Source organism: Centroberyx affinis, unplaced genomic scaffold (genome assembly GCF_046629955.1).
Source record: "Centroberyx affinis isolate AG114_WGS23_722 - 3 ecotype Tasmania unplaced genomic scaffold, CSIRO-AGI_Caff_v1 ptg001035l_1, whole genome shotgun sequence".
In the NCBI taxonomy this organism is placed as follows: Eukaryota; Metazoa; Chordata; class Actinopteri; order Beryciformes; family Berycidae; genus Centroberyx; species Centroberyx affinis.
In genome coordinates this window covers 29,760-48,998 of record NW_027279593.1, presented here as the reverse complement: position 1 = coordinate 48,998, position 19,239 = coordinate 29,760, and the positions used below count along the sequence as shown (strand labels likewise).

General features: G+C 41.2%; 3 protein-coding genes across 4 annotated transcripts in view; all 3 read left to right on the top strand.

Moving 5' to 3' along the window:
• The first annotated feature begins 527 nt into the window (after positions 1 to 527).
• pdk2a (pyruvate dehydrogenase kinase 2a) lies at positions 528 to 9,791 on the top strand. Of its 2 annotated transcripts, none has more exons than XM_071522840.1 (11): positions 528 to 721; positions 1,602 to 1,743; positions 2,427 to 2,498; positions 3,147 to 3,331; positions 4,280 to 4,369; positions 4,695 to 4,772; positions 5,219 to 5,295; positions 5,429 to 5,527; positions 6,952 to 7,062; positions 7,478 to 7,591; positions 7,809 to 9,791. In XM_071522840.1, the coding sequence occupies exons 1-11, from the start codon at positions 604 to 606 to the stop codon at positions 7,950 to 7,952; spliced, it is 1,230 nt and encodes a 409-aa protein (XP_071378941.1). In that variant the 5' UTR covers positions 528 to 603; the 3' UTR covers positions 7,953 to 9,791. The 2 variants fall into 2 exon arrangements, with proteins under 2 accessions (XP_071378941.1, XP_071378942.1); XM_071522841.1 differs by having other exon boundaries at positions 4,695 to 4,780; positions 5,227 to 5,295.
• Positions 9,792 to 12,461: 2,670 nt separating this feature from the next.
• LOC139647041 (uncharacterized) lies at positions 12,462 to 16,189 on the top strand. The gene is made up of 10 exons (XM_071522858.1): positions 12,462 to 12,528; positions 12,678 to 12,731; positions 13,108 to 13,182; positions 13,445 to 13,510; positions 13,888 to 13,950; positions 14,051 to 14,093; positions 14,267 to 14,446; positions 14,598 to 14,867; positions 15,067 to 15,159; positions 15,449 to 16,189. Exons 3-10 carry the CDS (start codon positions 13,108 to 13,110, stop codon positions 15,853 to 15,855), a joined length of 1,197 nt encoding a protein of 398 aa, XP_071378959.1. The 5' UTR covers positions 12,462 to 12,528; positions 12,678 to 12,731; the 3' UTR covers positions 15,856 to 16,189.
• Positions 16,190 to 17,107: 918 nt separating this feature from the next.
• myo1d (myosin 1D) overlaps positions 17,108 to 19,239 on the top strand; it is a gene marked incomplete at its 3' end in the record, with an annotated part of 28,322 nt that continues 26,190 nt past the window's right edge. Inside the window, exon 1 of the mRNA XM_071522860.1 lies at positions 17,108 to 17,544. Coding sequence (XP_071378961.1) covers positions 17,450 to 17,544 — 95 coding nt within the window. The remainder of the gene's footprint in view (positions 17,545 to 19,239) is intronic.

Here is a 19,239-nt window from a genome sequence, read left to right as displayed (position 1 = left end):
GTTCAGAAGTGGTTTAGAGGGTCATTACATGATTCATTGATTACATAATTAGAATTTTTCGTACTGTTTTGATAGTTGTTTGATGATCACTGGAGGTCAAACTTCACTCACCTTTTTATTTACCAGTCCATCACTGGTCATACCTACCTTGGTTTTTACAAACTCAGAGATTAGAGGCAGACATCTCATTGTTTGAGACACATAAACAACTCCAGAAAATAAACCTATTAATGTTCTGTATTGTTTTCTCCTGATGAGGATTATGAATGTGCCTTGTCAGTGTTATGAACATCACCACTGGATCCTGCTTCTGAGGGAGAGTCCTGCCTTCTCTGTAACTGAATACATTCCTGCCGCAGCCAAACCCCTGGTCTAATAGTCCCTCCCCCAACGATTTCTATTGGCTAAAAGTGGTTGTAAATCAACAATCTCGTCTTTCTATTGGCTACACCACGCAAGTTTCTTTCCGCTGGCTGACTCTCCTCTCCGGTCACTCGCCAACATGATAACAGGTTTGCACAGTTGAGTCAAAAGCCTTGCAGTCGGACGTTGCTGTAAAAACATTTGAGATTACTAAACCCGCCACGACCCAGAACAGCAACAATGAAGTTCGTAAGATTCATCATGAAAAACGCCGCTTTGGCCAGTGTGCCTAAACATATCGAACATTTTTCTAAATTTTCGCCTTCTCCACTCTCTATGAAACAATTTCTTGATTTTGGTGAGTAGCATTGATCTCCTTTTAGAAAGATGTGGGCAGTTTGAAATGTTACAAACGTGCAAAATTGTCTCGTCTAAAACTAATCAGAATTGTGCAGCAATTCATTGACCAAATAGGTATTGTAATGCATATTGATTATCCTTGATAAAATAATCGGTGTAGAATGTCATTAGCGTGCTACATTAACATGTGTTTTGGAGGGGGGAGTTGTTATGAGAGAAGTCCTTGCCTCAGTGTCTGTCCTGTCTGTCTGTAGCCACAGTGCTTCATAGTGCGGGGTATTGCGTCAGATCTGTAGCAAGCTCACGCGCGATGCAAATGAAGCTGCAAGAGAAACAGCTGAGGCTGTGCATCCACTGCCCCGTGGATCTGTGGGGATTGAACAAAACAGACACACTGTATGACTGCAGGGCCTCTAATGTATAGCAATAATTAGAAAGGTCGTTCAGCAATCTGTACAGTATCTTTACATACATGGGACATTACGCAGGGTATTCCTGTGAAAGTAGTAAACAGTGATAGTAAACAGTTTGTTTACAAGGGTTGTAACATCTATTCAAATGGTTGAAAAAGATATTTCATTCCAAAATGAGATATTCACCATTTGGGAAAAACACACCGTTCAAAATGATAGCTGGCATGAAATGAAAGCACATTTAAAGCTGTGTTTTTGAGAATAGAATCATCCGGGCATTTGAAATATTGACTGAGTTGAGTGTTTACTCAGTTTCAGTTAATAAAACTTTTCCAGAATGAATATATGACATTTTGGATTATAACCCTTCATAAATAATATTGCCTTTTTATCAGTAGGCCTACATACCACTTCATAAACAATACAAGGATCCAATTAATTTAATTATTTTTTGTGTCGTTTCAGGTTCCATCAATGCATGTGAGAAGACATCCTTTGTCTTTTTGAGGCAGGAGCTTCCTGTCAGACTGTCAAACATTATGAAGGAAATTAACCTCCTGCCTGACAAACTGCTCACAACCCCATCTGTGCAAATAGTACAGAGCTGGTAAGCCAAACAGTATAATTCATCAGAGCCTATAGGACGAAACTGATTGATTTGTTTATTATTACGACCCATGGTACAGGACAAACAAACAAAAACAAAAGAAAGAAACGTGAGAGTGAATTTGTATCTACTCTGGCTGTATCTATTCATTATACTGTAATTACAACTCTACTCAGTGCCAGAATTCACCCCCTTCCTGCTGAAAAGTGAGCAGTCACAGCTGTTGACTTGTTTATTGCCATGCAGTAGGTCAGACAGACGTTGTTTATTTCTCACAGGCAGAACCTCACATTCAGAATCCAAATGAACACCCTTTGACCAACTTGTACTCCGTCCAAATAGCAGTGTGCAGGGCAGTGTGCAGGGGGAGGGGCTCTTAGCTGTGAACTTCGCCCTAGTTTCTCATCACGTGACCTTGTTTTCACGGTGGACTTCTCTTTCTGTTGTGGGGAATCATGTGTTTCTTCAAATGCAGAAATTTGTTTTGACCAACATGTCCTTGCCAGGAATTAAAAGACTTCACCTTTTGATATTATGTATTCTATCAAAGCCTTCGTTCATAAACAGGTTTATTACAGGGTGTGCTCTCAACAGTCTGTCTTGCATGTAACAACATGCATGTGTGTGTGTGTGTGTGTGTGTGTGTGTGTGTGTATGTCTGCATGTGTGATTGTTTGTTTCAGGTACATCCAGAGTTTAATGGAGATCCTTGAGTTCCTAGACAAGAATCCTGATGATCACAAAGTCCTGGGAGAGTAAGTTCCTAATCATCCTGTTCATTCTTCTGTTCATTCATGCATTTGACTGACGGCGTTTGTCATTCTAGTCTTTTCACAAAAATACACAAAAACAAATGTCACAGCAGTCATTGATTAGGTTTAAATCATGCTAGATGAAGCTAGTTGCTAGACAACATCCCACACCTTGACAAAATATGTGTTATCCCAACTTTACTGTGTCCATTTGAAGTTAAAATATTTCAGTTCAGTTCAAAAACTTTATTGCCAGTCATCAATCAAGAGCAATAATGTAATACTTTTGTCTATCTTTAATGTTTGTTTATGTTTAAACAAAGTCTCAAGGTGCAGCTGAATTCACACAGCCACCAGTGTGGTTGAAAATCACTGTTGTAGACTTTGTGTTTAAACTGGTGTTTTGGAAAGAGGAGGAGTGCTACTCTAGATTTGACTTGGATATTTATGGAAATTATTATTTCTGTTTTGGCTTTGGTGCAGGTCCCAGACGTGGAATGCTCTTTCTTTTTTGGACACATTACTTTTGATCATGATTTCCTTGCTCATTTCCCTCTTTACTGTGTTGTCCTGATAATCCCTAATTATCCCTTTGACAGTGATATCACCCCAATCCTGTTAATTAGACATCATTCTTTCTTCCCTCCCTAGGTTTGTTGATGCCTTAGTGACCATCAGGAACAGGCATAACGACGTGGTACCGACCATGGCCCAGGGCATCATAGAGTACAAAGAGGTTTTCCCCCAGGACCCAGTAACCAACCAGAACATCCAGTACTTTCTGGACCGCTTCTACATGAGCCGCATATCTATCCGCATGCTTATCAACCAGCACAGTGAGTTCCACTTGGCATGAGAGTCATCTTCAGTCAGTGAAGAGTATATGAAAAGTTCTATTTCATAACTCAATATGCACAATAAGTCTTTATCGATGTTCATCATTGCCCCTCTCTTTTACATTGTTCCTGGTGTCTGTACACAATCAGCATAGTTGGAGATATTGTTTTCCTCCCTTCAAAGTTTCTGTTTTATTGTTATTTCGTTTGCCCCAGTTGAGTGTTTTCATATCACTGCTGCATTACATTACACTCTGCTTACTGTCAATCACCTGACACCCACAGGAAGAAATTGAAATGGAAATAATCCCTCAAAACTTGCATATCCATATCTTGTCATTCAGGGCATCTTTGTTAACTGGGATAGAAGTTAAAGGACTACACCGAGTTTTTGTGAGTTTGGATTTTGGAACAAAACTCTTCACATACTGTTGATGAATTATTGTCATTGATTTTCTTTATTGCCTATAGTATTTCAAAGACTAGTGCTGAATAGTATAAAAGACTTGAACAGGGTCATCTTCCTAGCTCTAGGCTCATCTTGTGTTCAGTTCCCATATGTTATTGACAACTTGTCAAGGTAGTAACATGGAACAAAGATTGTGAGTGTATAGCACTGAAGAGGTACTTCAGAGAGTGCTGCTGCATGGAGGAAAATGTTTAACCTGAAGGTGAATAATGACAGTCAGCTTCCACATAGCAGCAGCATTCTGCATCTCAGTCTTATCTTCCCTCACAGACTGCAAACTCGTCTCTACAGGCTACAGCTCACCTCCTCCCTCCTACCTTCCTCCTCTACTTGCACCAAAGCTTTCACCAATACTATTTCATGTGCTCTATATTTTCATTCCCAGCACATCTTTCTTCATTACTTTACTTGATGTGTTGATGATCCACTAATTGCAGATAACGCACTATTAGCTTGACAGATTATTTATTTCTCTGCAGCTCTTATTTTTGATGGAGAAACCAACCCAGTTCATCCCAACACCATTGGGAGCATCGACCCTCACTGTCAAGTCACTGAGGTGGTCCAAGGTAAATATGGATCCTGTCTTAAGTTACAGGGGTTAGACGAATTATGTTTCGTCAAAGCTGACTTCTGATGGTGTAGACCACAATAGTTTTGATTACATGTTTTGTAAAGGAGTTTGGAAGGATTTTCTCTCCTTTCAAAATCCTTGCATTTAATTTAAAGTTCTTATTGTCTTACTCCTTGCATTCACCAAAAGCTGCTCTCATTAATTCCTGTTGCAAAACCAACACTGTACAGTACTTTGGCCTACTCATGTTACCATGTGTTGATAAAAGCAATTCTGTTCTTTCTGCATTATAATAACATTAATATTATTATTTTTGTCAGATGCCTTCCAAAGTGCCAAGATGCTGTGCGACCAGTACTATCTCAGCTCCCCTGATCTGCTTCTGCAAGAGATGAACAGTAAGATTGCCTTCATTTAATCTGGCAGGTTAAATACAAACACATATTTACTCTTAATGCCAAATGCCAAAGGGCCAAAGTCCTCTTGGAGGTTTAAAGAGATTAAAATAAAGGACAAATAGAGCAGAGCCCTCTGTGTGGGTGTGGGTGTATGTGTGTGTGTGTGTGTGTGTGTGTGTGTGTGTAGATTGTCGCTCAGCCAGATGGACCTGAGGGGCTTCTAATTATAGCATTGAAGCTGAAGTAATGGCTAAGTGGGGCCAGCTGACTGCATCAGACAATATTGACACACATACTCGTTCCTCTCCATTCCCCCAAACGATATAACCAGAGCAGGACAGAATAATTGCCATTGATGGAAAATGTCCATGAGTGCCGACGGTAATGAATTTTAAATGAGGTGGATGGAACTGTGAAACACACTTTTTTTTCTTCCTCCCATGCAGGCAATAAGAAGAACCTGCCCATAAGCATTGTGTATGTGCCCTCTCATCTTTATCACATGCTGTTTGAGCTCTTCAAGGTATGGCTCAACCCATAGTTTGTTATAATATACTAATGAATGATAATTACTATACACCCTATTACACTCATATAGATTCACAGACTTTTAAAATAGGTTTTATCAATATATTTTGTCTTTTTCATCCTTGCAGAATGCTATGAGGGCCACCATTGAGCACCATAACAGCAGCAACAACCTCCCACCCATTCAAGTCATGGTATCTCTTGGAGGAGAGGACATGTCAATTAAGGTAGATTGCACACTAGGGCAATTATTTTGGTAAATACTGAAATTGCAGTGGGTGCCTCACTAGTTAGCACTGGCACCTCACAGCAAGGTCTCCTGGGTTTGATTCCTGGCCCCAGTCCTTTCTGTATGGAGTTTGCATGTGTTGTGTTTCCCTGTGTTTGTGTGGGTTTCCTCTGGGTGCTCCGGTTTCATCCCATACCCAAAGACATGCAAGTCAGGTGGATTGGAGACTCTAAATTGCCCATAGGTATGAATGGGAGTGTGAGTGTGTTTGTCTGTCTATCTGTGTTAGCCCTATGATGGATTGCCGACCTGTCCAGGGTGTCTCCCTGCCTTCCACCCTATGCATGCTGGGATAGGCTCCAGCCCCCGTGACCCTGAGAGTCGAAACCTCATATTTCCTTGTGACAAGGCCAGAGAGCAGAGGTTCAGTGATGAACGGCGGTACTGTAAATCTATACCTGCCAACATTAACTTCTGAATGTAAGAAAGATTTTCTCACATAGTAGTGAGCCGTAGTGAGTGAGTAGTGAGTGAGTAGTAAATCCACACAAGTATGTTGGCATGTACATGTATCCACATACCAACTCGATAATAGCCATTGGCTTTCTGAATATCTGCTCTCCAGCAGACATGCATCTGTTTGCTGAGTTTAATGATGCCTGTAAAAGCGAAAATTGTTTTTAATAAATCACATCATCTTCTGCGGTGTAGATATCGCATCTGTTCCAATCAGTTTCAATTTTAAATCAATTAATTCTTGCAAACTAGATTTTGCATGTCTGTGCTTTCAGAGCTAAAAATACCCTTGTCATTCACCACTGAATATTGCATAAAGAAACACTGAGAAACACAAAAACGCTGTCATGATGAATTGTTTCTTTCCCATCCCCACCCAAATCCTTCCTCAAACCTGTTATGTAATGACTTGCCCCTCATTAAGTCAGTGCTTAATGGTAAGCAAAGCCACTAAGCTCTGATAAGATTAACCAGACGGGTTGTGTGCCAGTCTCCATATTCAAGAGCCTGTTAACCTCGTCTCACTGTAACTTGATCACCGAGACTCCTTGTTCTCGCTGTGCTCTAAGCGTTACACCTGGCCGCCGGTTACGTAACACACGACACGGAGAGAACTCACTGGTCCTGTTGCGCCATTACCATGACGATATGCAAAACAGACAAACAGAGCCACTTGGCTTCTACCCTTGAATGGAGCCCAAGTGTTCATGACATGCACCCACTTGTCTGCCTGGCACCGTCTGCACCTTTCTATGGCTGAGTGCTGTTCCAGCTCCTCACTTCATTGTCTCTCTCTCTCTCTCTCTCTCTCTCTCTCTCTCTCTCTCTCTCTCTCTCTCTCTCTCTCTCTCTCTCCCGCGTTTCTCCCTGCACTGTCCAACCTCTCTGTTTCTGTCCCTGTCCCAGGTGAGTGACAAGGGTGGCGGTGTCCCCTTCCGCAGGATCGAGAACCTCTTCAGCTACATGTACTCCACAGCTCCTGCTCCACAGATAGGAGATCACACACGGACTCCACTGGTGAGTAGAGATGCACACAGTTGGGTGGCAGGATTTACAAAACCACACTCGTGCGAAAGCTACATTTCTTACCCCAGTTGCACTCCTAGCCAGTTCACATATTTTTAGATTGTTGATACCTAAAATAAACATTCTTGTTCTTTTTGCCTGCTGTCTGTATTACTAGCAGGCATAAAGACACAGTAAATTGTACCACATGCCATTCATCTGGTGTAGCCCACAAGTTCCTATATCCTCAGTTAGCCTTTGCTATTAAAAGATTAAAAAAAATGCTATCCCTTTTTCTCAATAAGAACAGCCTAAAATACACAGAGCAGACTTGACAAAAGCTCTGTTTACCCATGGAAGAGCACCGCTACTTCCTATGCAGCAGAGAACAAAGCCTCAGTAAAGCCTTGATCTCCTCTCTGTGCAGGCGGGCTTTGGCTACGGTCTGCCCATCTCTCGTCTCTACGCCAAGTACTTCCAGGGGGACATGCAGCTCTACTCCATGGAGGGTTATGGCACAGACGCCGTCCTCTACTTGAAGGTGAGTCAGACACAGTGATCATACATGAGAGTGTGACAAGAGGCCAAGCGTTTCAAAGTCAGTACAGCACATAACAAGAGAGATTAAATTTTCTAGTGACATGTTGCGGGTGAACACAAGCCTGTTTCAGAAAGGTGCTGCGATGTACTGCAGAGCTGTGGAGCCAATGAAAACAACACTGGTCCATTATAATTACATGTTTGACTCTGTCCTCCAGGCGCTGTCTACAGACTCCATAGAGAGGCTGCCCGTGTACAACAAGACCGCTCTGAAGAACTACAAAGTGAGCCAGGAGGCCGACGACTGGTGTGTACCCAGTAAAGAACCACTGGACCTTGCTAACTTTAAGATGGCCAAGTGAAGATGCCCTGCTGGCCTGGTGCTTCAGGCCGATATCCCATGAAGCCTCCATGCCTGCCTGTCAGACTATCTGTCTTCATATTCCCAGACGCACCTAACCTCTTTCTACTGAGAGGGTCATCTCCAGACTAGAGGGGACAAAGTGTTTTTATATTTCATTCTGGTTTTAGCAGTGGCATGTTCATGTTGTTTTCAATGCCTCTGTTCAACGCCTGTTGTCCTTTTGGGTTCTTCATGAGAAAATAGACAAATAGAAAATGGGTACTAACAGAGAATACCTGCAAGTTTTACTGAAGACCTGTTATTTTTGTTACTTGTTACTTTGTCTTCTTCTTCTCAGCTTCAGTGTTGTAGAAATACACCCAGCATCAGCAGGGAGTGTGCGGACAGGCAGCCCGGAGTCATGGCTCTCTTGTGAGATGGGAGAGTAGGTGGGGAGACACAGAGGTGACACCCAGCATGTAACAGAGATGGGTGTAGTGGTGTGACTGAATAAGTGCCAGTAGGAATATGAGCGGACCAACGGAGAATACAGAGGAAGGTCTAAGTATTTCAGTTCAAGACACTTTACATACAGTAAAGTAAACAGCAGATTTTTAGGGAGGGGCATAGGAATGTATTCGATTCAGTTTAACAGGGGAATCTGTTGGTGAATAATTGAAAGTCATGATAAGCAGATCCTATCTTCTTTGAGACAGAAAATATCACCCCTGCCTTAAAGTAGCAAGACACCCAAAGGGCCATTTAATTGAATTACTTGAACTATTTAAAGTACTATTGATGGTGCAAACCTTGTTAGATTTAAGCGCTAAGTACTGTAACACTGTGGGGTCTGATGGTTCGAGCAAATGTATGGCTTTGCGGTTGAGTGGTGCTGTCTGCGTGAATATTTGTTCAGGCCATGGACATTTCAGCCTTTAAAGTTTAATCACATTATTCACACCGACTGATAAGATACTGTGTTCTCTTACGTCAGTTCCATGGACCAGGTTCAACTTGATCCACTCGTTTTTATGTATTATCATGATAGTATTATATGGTTGAAACTACCATAGATCCCTAAGTTATCTCTGATACCATATTGTATAGCTAGCCTTGGTCTGGAACTGCACCAGAACATTTCACTGCCTCTCAGTTGGAGGTTTTAATGCTTGTAGCAGAGTTCAGTGGAAGTTTGTGTTACTACTACAGATCCCAGAAGGCAGTGCATGTCATGTTTATGTTCTCAAGCAGTCTGTGATCCCATAAGGCAAGGCCAGTCTCAGACAATGCGTCGCACTGTGCCATATGAGGAAAAAAAAAAAGATGCCCTGGGTCCATATGTGTTGGAATGAACAGTTTGCTTTTGTATTAAATTTATCTTAATCATATTTGAAAAGTTATTTTTATAGCTAAATTTTATGCCACTGAAATGTTAATGTTAATTGTAAATACTGTAAATAGAATCCCAACAATAAAACACTGATAAAACAATTTCAGTGCAAAATGCCTGCCTTGTCTTATTTTATACTACATACTGTGTTTTGGGAATACACTTGGTTTAGGTGCACAGAGATGATGGAGTATATTCATATCAGTCAGTAAATATATGAAGGTGAATTTACACAGATAGACAGACGGGTCCCTGTGCTGCAGCCCTTTCTGTACTTCCAATGTGTATTGCAGCTGTGTGTGGGAAGTAAAGGGAAATGATGAGAGAGAGAGACAATGAAGCATGAAGAGGTTTGCCCCGCTGCTATAGGATCTATTCTAAGGCTAGTGATGAGATCAAGTTTAGCAACTCTACCCTGCAGCCATCGCAGCACCAGACCCTCAGGCACATTAAATCCTACTGGGCACGTGGGCCTGTCAGTAGAAGTTCCCAATCCCGATCCGCCTCTAGGTATAAAGAGTGACACTGTTATAACTTTAAAAAGTGAATGACAATGATGATAGAACTTGCCCAGTCTGGCCCAGTGCCAAGTGAGGCAGAGGTCACTAGGGGAGGATAGAAGTCACTGTCATGAGGTTGTTTGGGTTCAGGGGGATATGAGAGTTTGGCAGTGAAAGAGGAAGAGCCTGAAGGGAGAACTAATAATAGATGGCTTCTGTCGGCTTTTTTGTGTCACATATTTGCCCTGTGTGAAATTCATTCCCTTGGAGAAGCAGCAGTGGTGATCTGTTTCCCTCTCCTGTGTCTCTTATACTGCTGGTCTGTTAAACACAGTACATCAAATTTCAAAATGTCAAATTTCTGCTGCATGTAAATACAATAAATTAGATTCTTCTGATGTGTGGGCATAGCATTTATCAACTGATGACTGCTTGAAGCATACATGCTTTGCATTTCAGTCAGTATTGGTATGATTGTGTACTGTGGACTGAAACAGGTCCATGGTGGAAGGCAATACATCTACATGACCAATAAAATAGCTTTATAGAGTATATTGCTTTATTTGTGTGGCAGCAGGGTTGTGTCGTGAGTAGGGAGACAGCTGTACTTTCCTGCCTCTCTTCTACTGTCTCCCTCTACTTTTCCACTGTTTAAAAAAAAGTAGACATGCTAAAATAAGTAGACTGCCCTCTCTTCTTTAAAATAAATGTTGACAGGAGTATTTTATATTTTAGTCATCTTTTCCTCAGCACGTGCGAGTTTTATCTTTACGCGCAAGTTATTCTTTCCGGGGATGCCCTTCTATTTTTGCTGGTGAGTGAAAGATCCTGAAGATGGCATACGTCAAGCGAGGCTCACTTTACAGTCATATGAGCCATATGAACACTGTTCATATGGCTCATAGGCCAACGGCAGCAGATCCATATAAGGCCAGCCAGCCAGAGTGTTTACCCCCATTGGGCAATGTGGACCAACACAGTTATGATGAGAGGTGGAAGGAATCCCATAGTGCCCTCTTCCTTATCTCAGATAAACAACACACCATGTCCACTGGTCTGTATGTTAGAATGTATCAGGATTCAAACAAACATCTTTAGTACAACTGTTATAGAGGAAGAATAAGAATGGAACAAAAGGAAGCCAGGTTTAAATCCAGTCATTTGGATGTATTTAAATACACTACACACAAGATAATCAAATATGCACGCACATTTCTGTTTATACATCAGATCTCTTTTGCATTAGCACAAACAGGCTCAACAGAGTCAAATCCCACACTGACGTAGCTATTGATACCGAGCATCACATCACCACTGCAAACGGCCAAGCCTGTGTGTGATAGTGGCCTGTCAACACAGTAGCTGCCAACAGAGACCATGCTGCCATGCCAAGTGTTTTTCATGAAGGGATGGTTGTCATTTCAGCAAAGCAGCCAGAGCGCTCTGGCAGCTTAGTGTTGTCGAGTCTTTTTCTGTGAGTGCCATCATGTGCAGCAAGTGCCTGAGTTGGAGCACATGTTGTGCTGTCGCAATTTCCCTCTACTCTATTTCCTGTCAATCATCCTGTCATGAAAACCACTGCATCACTGGAGCACTACCCACTTTCTTTTCAAGTCAAAAGACTAGGATGTTGGGGGACTGCTGGCAGATGCTGTAGTCAAGTGAATAGCTGCTAGTGCCCCCTACTGGTCTGTGTGGTAGAAGCATTCACTTATAATGGGTGGATTGGTTTGCATAGACATAGTGGGGTGATTGTTGTTTTACAGTGTAAATAGTTATCATTCAAATCCACAAATGAACAGAATTTGCTGTATGTGATATGTTTTAGTTCATGTGACCAAAAATAAAGATCAAAAATGCAATCATAATATATGTTGCTCCTTGAAATTTGCCCTTCACCATGAGTTTGGCCTATCATATCTCTATCTATATTGTGTAATACATTCTGATCTCTGAGTTCCCAGAACAGCTCAATAAAGCAAAAGGTCTCAAACACTAATGATCAAATATGGATTCTATTCCTAAATGAATGATGAGTTTTAATGTGAATTATTTGCCCTTATTTAACTTGGTAAGGGCAAGGCCATGTTGTGGTGGCTTCATCACCTGCCTCCAACTTCATCATTATAATGACCAAGTTGGAGGCAGGTGATATGTTCCAGATCCCAATTCCACTCTCACCTTCAAGCATAAGGCTGTCTCAGTGTGTATGCATGTTCTTATACCATAGCAATGGAGGTTAATATTAATGACAGAGTAAAAAGATGTAGAAATAAAATCTTAATCAGCTGAATCAGCTTAAACTATATATTTACTAGAACTGATTTACTCAGCTAGCTGACTGTGTTATTTTGATAGGTGATTCTGTTTCAGACACGTATTAGCTCTGAATTGAACGCAGGTTTGGTCATTTTCACACTATTCATCCATCAGACTATGTACGGTAGCTTTATTGAGAAAAGAGCAACTTTTACTGTGGACTCTGCTGACCATACTGACTGAAAAACTGCCAACGCTGTAATTATTTCATGCCTACGTCTGCATCTAGTCTGTGAAAAGTAACACCTTAAATGAGAGGGAAAGATGCTGTTAAACTGAAGTCCATAACTTCCCCTTAGCTTTTGTGTTACTGTGTCACCTATTGATGAGTATATAAGGTCATCTTCTGACAGCGGTTGAGCTTCTCATCATGCGTACATGAAGAGGTAGGGGAAACTTTGAAATACTTTTATGTGAAATATACTTACACTTTTATGCATGCTAACACATTTGAAAGATCTTCATTATCTGAAAAGGCTGGTGCAGGCATGGTAACTGTGTTTCAAGATGCTTATGATATATTATTCTGTTTCAGCTTTCACATGGCTTCTCTCTGGTGAACTGCAAGCTGGTGATTGCATAGTTCAAGGTACATTTACTTTTAGTACATACTTTATCTCCATAACACAGCCAGGTATTCTCTGTTTCCAGCAAAAATATGGTTCCTTGCCTTAATTCTCACCATAATTATCATCTAAAATTGATCTCCATATCTGTAAAATGTTTCATTCCTGAGAGACAGTGAAAATATGAAATATTAAATTTTTCACTCTTTACTAAGGGAATTCAAATCATATGCTCTATAATGGTAAAATGTCAATAATAATTCCATGGGATCTGGAAATAAATTATGTTTCTCCAAAACAAATACATAAACGCATACATACATTTGATGAATATTAGGGTTATCAGAGAAGCCATATAAATGTCCTCTTACATAACGGTTGTGCAACTGTTGTCCCCAGATGGTTGTCTTAGCTGTTGCTGTGTTTGTGATGTTGTCATCTTGTGCATTTGGCTGTTCTGGGAACACAAATTCTGTGAGTATCAGCTTTGCTTATTGATGTTGAAAAGCTAGAAGGCAGATGGAACATAACATAAAACTCATACATTATGCATCAAAAATATTCTTATTTTCCCCAGATGTTTTTTAACACAAAAAGACAGAACTGTGCGTGCTGAACTTTTGTCACACTAAACTTATAAAGAGAATAGAACATTACATTATATTAAGCACGATTATTAAGAAAGTTGTGTGACAAACTCAAGTTTTGTCTAACATATACTTCATTTTTTTTCTAGTCTGAGCTGAAGCTTTGGAACATAGACGATCAACCTTTGGCTGTGCAACTTGCTGCTGTGTATAAGGTGATATAATATACAGCATACATTACATGTAAAATTGAATGTTGAATAGTCTATAATAGAATCAATGAAAGTACAGTCTATTGTCTATCGTATGCTTTACAATATCCTGGTGCACTTATGTGGGGGTTAGGCTGGATTTATAGAGGATTTTGTGGATTTATGAACTTATCTGCAAATTGTCACATTTAATCAGAGACCTCAGACCTTAGCAGCACCTCTGTCTGTTTTAGATATTAAATTAAATATCAGAATAAGATATCAGATACCTCAAGTATCATAAATGTACAGGAACTTGCTTGGTTGGTTGGTTGATTTTTACATAGTTGACCATGTATCAATCTGTAATCAAAAAATATTCAGCATGCTGTCATTTGCAGGAGCTGGAGAGTCTAAGGTGTGAACAAACAACAGCTCAGCAGCAGCAGAATGCTCTGCATCAGGTAGCATCTATACAGCTTCCCTAGAATTAAATAGCTCCTGTAGACTGTTCTCTCCATACAGAATATGAATACTGAATATGCAACATTTCTTTATGCACAGATGCTGATAACAACCCACGAGAAGAAAAGGACGAAGGAAGTAGGTTGGTAGATAAAATATGAGCAACTTTCTTTACATCAAATAGAATGATTTACATGAGTTGATTCTCAATGCTCTATGTGCCGCACCCCGCTGTATCCTATAGAGCCAATTCTGACATACAGTCAAACCTCACTGAAATCTGAACTCAGAGGTGGAAATTCACTTGCATTGCAGAAACCACTCTGCTTGACTACCGTATAAATCACGAGGAGGAACACAACCTGTGGTCCTCTGAGGAAGACTCCAAGCCACTTGTCGACCCCTGCTACCACTACACAGTCCTGGACCAAGCCTGGCGCGCCACCAACACCACCACCAAGTACAAGATGTGTGACCGCCATGCCAAATGGAAAGGTAACTTTCCATGCCTCAACCTTAAGGAAACCTAAAGAGAACCTAAAATAAACTGAAAAGCTAAAGAAACCTTGAGAAACCTAAAGAAAGTGCTATAAATGTAGTTATTGTAATGCTGATGATAATGATGATGATGATGATTTTACCAAAGGCTGGTACCGCCTCTTCTACAACGGCAAGAGTCTGCAGATGCCTGAGAGGTGTGTGCCTGTGAACAAATGTGGCACCCACGCCCCGCTGTGGCTGGCGGGGCCCCACCCTAAGAGGAGGCAAGGCGTTGTCACCCGCAGGGTGTGCGGCCACTGGAAGAAGAACTGCTGTGCCTTCAAATCCACCCCCATCAAGGTCAAGAAGTGTCGCGGCAACTATTTTGTCTACCAGTTCACCAAGCCCACATCCTGCTATTTGGCTTACTGCGCAGGTATTAAATAAATACTCTGTACGTTCTTAGTGGAAAATATACCTGAAATTCATCAGCCAGTATTTCAAAAACATGATTGCGGTGCTTCTGTAGAGATCTTGATGCTTTAGTCTGGAAGCTTCAAGTATTGCTTTTCTTCATGCAGGTTTAGTATGATCTGTAGGTGCAGCACTGTATGACACCGTATGTCTATTCTCAGATATCAACACCCTTGTATGTGGGAGGTGCAGAAGAAATCAGTCCTGTGTGAGCAGAGACAAGATTAATTGGAGGTGTAAGAGAAAGAGAAGACGTAAGTCCCTGTCATCATGTTATTGGTTAGAATTGTGATTATTACTTAGTTTTTGTAATGTCCAACCTGGATTTTTGCCCCTCACCTCACCTCTCCATAGTGAGAGATTACATTTCTGATTAGAGTCTTAAGCACTCACTGTTACTTTGAAAACATAAAGGAACAAAGATATTCTTAATGTTAAGTTTCTTTTGGTGTAAATTACCACACCTACTACTACTACTACTACTACTACTACTACTACTACTACTACTACTAATAATAATAATAATAATATCTCACCTTTCAGTTCTATCCAGAAAGATCCACTTCTTTGCCTCCTACCCTGGCCAGCTCTCAGGCAAGGTGAACAAGATCAGGTACAGCAAGGTGCTGGTGAACGTGGGCCGAGCCTTCAACAAGCGAACCGGGGTGTTCAAGGCTCCGGTCAAAGGAGTCTACCAGTTCTTCTTCTCCACCCACACAGGTCGGAACGGTCGTAAGACAGATCTGTGGCTGGTGATCAACGGTTACTGGGTCGCTGTCTCTCACACCCATGTCTCCAGTCCCTCCACTGTCGGTAGCCTGTCCACCTACATGACCTTCCTGCGCAGAGGGGCTTTAGTGTTCGTCACCCACAACTGCGGCAGCTCTTGGGCCAACGCTGCTTCCATGACCATTACATTTGGGGGCTCACTGCTTGCACAGCGGAAATAATGCAGCTATAAAAAAAAAAAAAATCATATTGTAAAACATTTAAATATATTTTGATTTTTAAAATGTGTATAATCTAGACGTTGCCTTGAATAGAATGTATTGGGATGTGTATTTCTCTGAAGGATGTGTCTAGAAAAAGTTCACATTCTCTGTTGGTTTTGTTGGAGTAAAACATGCTTTCATTCAAGTTGTTTCCCATGAAGTTTTTGTTGCTTGTAATGTTACTGATACAGGAATTGAGGCTTATTCTACCATTGCACTCACTGTCTGTCGCTCTGGATAAGACTGTCAGCTAAATGCCTAAAATGTAAATGTTATCATTATTAAAAAAAACCTAAGCATGTTTGTCATTTCTAATTCCATTATGACTGTAATGAGGTGTTCTGATAAATTGTATTTAAGGGGGTGAATTGATTCAATAATTTACTTTTAGGCTATTGATATTAAATGTATTCTTTTATTAGTATTGGTGTCTAATCTTGGCCAGCAGTTGTCTATCAATAGAATATAGAATAGAATAGAATAGAATAGATATCAATACACGCATTTACCTTTGTCTTACACAAGGTGGCACACTAGCATCGATGCAACCATGGTGAAGTGATGTCTGGTAGCAGCCTGTTCCTGGGTTTCAGTAACAACCTCCGAGCAGAGGAGTCTTCTACTGTAGCACAGATCAGTCCGCTCCAACAAGGCTGAGCACAAGCACTGATGTATATTCAGACCTGTACAGTTAATATTCAACTTAACAATAGCTCAAATCCAGTACGTTTATTTGAGAATGCCATAGACTCTGCTTAATGTTTCTCAACATTTTTGAATCCCCTAAATATAGCTCTACTTTCAAATCCCATACTTCAAATCCCATTGACCAAATGCTGATGAGCTCTAATTTTCCCTTATATGGTAATAGAGGGCATCATAAAAGTGAAGGCCAAACATTATGGTTTTCCTCCGAGTGTTTTACAGCTTAGAGGTGACCAGTCATCACTGAAATATGTATAAGGAACAGTAGAACAGTGGTCTGCAGAAATATTTGTAATAGTTTTGAAGTTACACACAGGCCAGTTCTGACCAACACCTCAACAGGGCGGAGGGCGGGGCTTGGAAGAGGCGACTGGAATCCTATTGGTCGGCAGACAGCCGGGACGAGACGCGAGAAACTCAAGGAAAAAGGAGCCGTGTAAGGAGGGTTGGCTCCTGGTGTAACGGGACAAGGATACGTTTCGGTGAAAAGCAGCAGCAACTCTGTATGGATATGAAGATATTTTGGGATAGTTTGCCATTTCTAACTAAAACGCTGGAACTTTGACAAAAATAGCGATTGCCAGACAAAATTACACAAAATTTGCTTTCACTGTATATTTTTTCTACCGTTTTGCAACCTTAATGTAAAATGAGTGAAAATACAATTTGACTTCTACTACTACTACATGAGTAAAAAACAATGCGATTCGACCATACATCTCTCAACTGAGAAGGTGCTCAGTGCGGCTCGCCATTGTTTACCTTTGCTGTCGTGGGCACTTCAAAGCAGTAACAAGTTGTTGGAGAACATATTTTCCTCGAGCTCGAATAAGAAGGAGATAAAAGTATGGCAGAACACGAGAGTCTGGAGTTTGGGAAAGCTGACTTTGTGCTTTTGGACAACGTGTATTTGGAAGAATTCATGGCTAACCTAAAACTCAGGTAAGCAGCGACTGCGGTCGTTCACCTTTGCGGGTTCAATGGGATGCCAAAGCTACTACAGCTACTCGCCTAGGAGGAGAGACAATACGTTATCATGTCTAGGGAATCAATTTGGTTACTTTCTTTCAACAATGTAGTTTGAATTAGAGTAGTTGGAACAGTCCATCCTGATATGCAGCTACTGCACCACAACAGGTGCTACACTCACTGGAATTGTTACACTGAATACCATCAATGAAGGTGTGTCAAAATTATGCTTCCTGCTATACTGTTCACTATTGTCATCACAGAAAAATAGACATGAATGAACAGAACGGGCCAAACAACTCAACATGGTCTTATGTTTATTTTGTCACTGCCACCTGACTGGGGAGTTTGAACTTTGAGTTGGCTCACTCTCACATGTGAAATCCCTGTTTTGTTTGAGTAGCTCTTGTGGTTATTACATATTTGCAAAGTTATGCAGTGACAACAATAGCCATTTATCTGTTGCTGGAGTGAGCCACTGACTGGTGACATTCCTTATGATGTTGTATTTCCATCAGACTGGTTGTTCACTGTGAAATAGACTGTGTTTGAACCAGACTCCACCCAAGGAATCACAGACTCCCACATACTGCACCATTTGAACAAACATATTCTCATGCAGCCTGGTTTGCATCAGCTTTGTTTTCAGTGGCTCAATTTCAAGCATTATATCAAGCATGCCATGCTTGTGAATGAAGGGAGTGGAGGTAAGTGGAGTGGGCTTTGGCTAGGAATCAGCTTCCCCATCTCCTTTCCTCACCTCAGCCATCAGTGGGGAGAGTGCAAACTGATGCCAGAACAGCATGAGTGTGGGATGGTGTTTAGTGCTTAGCAGCATGTGCCCGAACTTTTGCACAGTCTCACTTGATATCAAAGGCACATCATCAATGCAGATTCCTCCTAATGCAGCGAGGTGTGACATTTCCACCAGAAGGGCTTTTTAAAGGCTTGTGTCTGGACCGCTGACACAAACGATTGAACTGTTTCTGTGTTTACCTTAGATGCTCGTTTTCATTTCACTAGTCCCTGATTTTATCTGACATGAGCATGACATGAAGAAGTTGCCTTTCCAGCGGGTCTTCGGCAACACAATGGCAATTGATGGAACAGTTTGCATTAACATCATTTTCTTAATGCTGTACGTTGCTGGCACTGTAGCCTCAGTGCTTGAGTTATTTCCCGAGATTTACAGGCTGATCCATCCAATCTAGACACCCCAGGTAACTAATATTTACATTCACAGCACTGGCTCGTAAATATTTGGATAATGTTAAGGATGCAGTTTTGATGGCTCGGTCTCCTGTAGATCAGTAGTCTGGTTTCCCCTACATGGCCAAACAGAGCTAGCTAGAACTTTCTTGTTCTAGCACAGAATGTCCTGTAAACCAAAGCATTTGTGATTTTTGTTGCATTTTTTGCCCACACAGATTTGCCAGCTGGGCTATAAATAGAGAAAATCAGCCTGATGTTATAAACAAATGTAATGCGCCCTGGTATTTTGCAGAGCCACTTAGTCCTGCTGTGCAAGAGTAGCTATTGACACCAAAAGGTCTTTTCTAGGGGTAGTCTAGTGGTTTTCTAGTGTCTTGCTTCTGCCTCTACAATGTTTGTTTCAGCATCAGCAAACATTAATTTCAAGCATGTCTGTCATGATCTGTTTACTAATGT

What these genes read in the sequence shown, in the direction of transcription:
- LOC139647041 (XM_071522858.1), top strand. Translation starts at nt 13,108, where the DNA reads ATGGTTGTCTTAGCTGTTGCTGTGTTTGTGATGTTGTCATCTTGTGCA. An exon ending in GTTCTGGGAACACAAATTCT is followed by an intron (nt 13,183 to 13,444) that starts GTGAGTATCAGC and finishes TTTTTTTTCTAG; the next exon opens with TCTGAGCTGAAGCTTTGGAA. An exon ending in GTGTAAGAGAAAGAGAAGAC is followed by an intron (nt 15,160 to 15,448) that starts GTAAGTCCCTGT and finishes CTCACCTTTCAG; the next exon opens with TTCTATCCAGAAAGATCCAC.
- pdk2a (XM_071522840.1), top strand. Translation starts at nt 604, where the DNA reads ATGAAGTTCGTAAGATTCATCATGAAAAACGCCGCTTTGGCCAGTGTG. An exon ending in GAAACAATTTCTTGATTTTG is followed by an intron (nt 722 to 1,601) that starts GTGAGTAGCATT and finishes GTGTCGTTTCAG; the next exon opens with GTTCCATCAATGCATGTGAG. An exon ending in ATCACACACGGACTCCACTG is followed by an intron (nt 7,063 to 7,477) that starts GTGAGTAGAGAT and finishes CTCTCTGTGCAG; the next exon opens with GCGGGCTTTGGCTACGGTCT.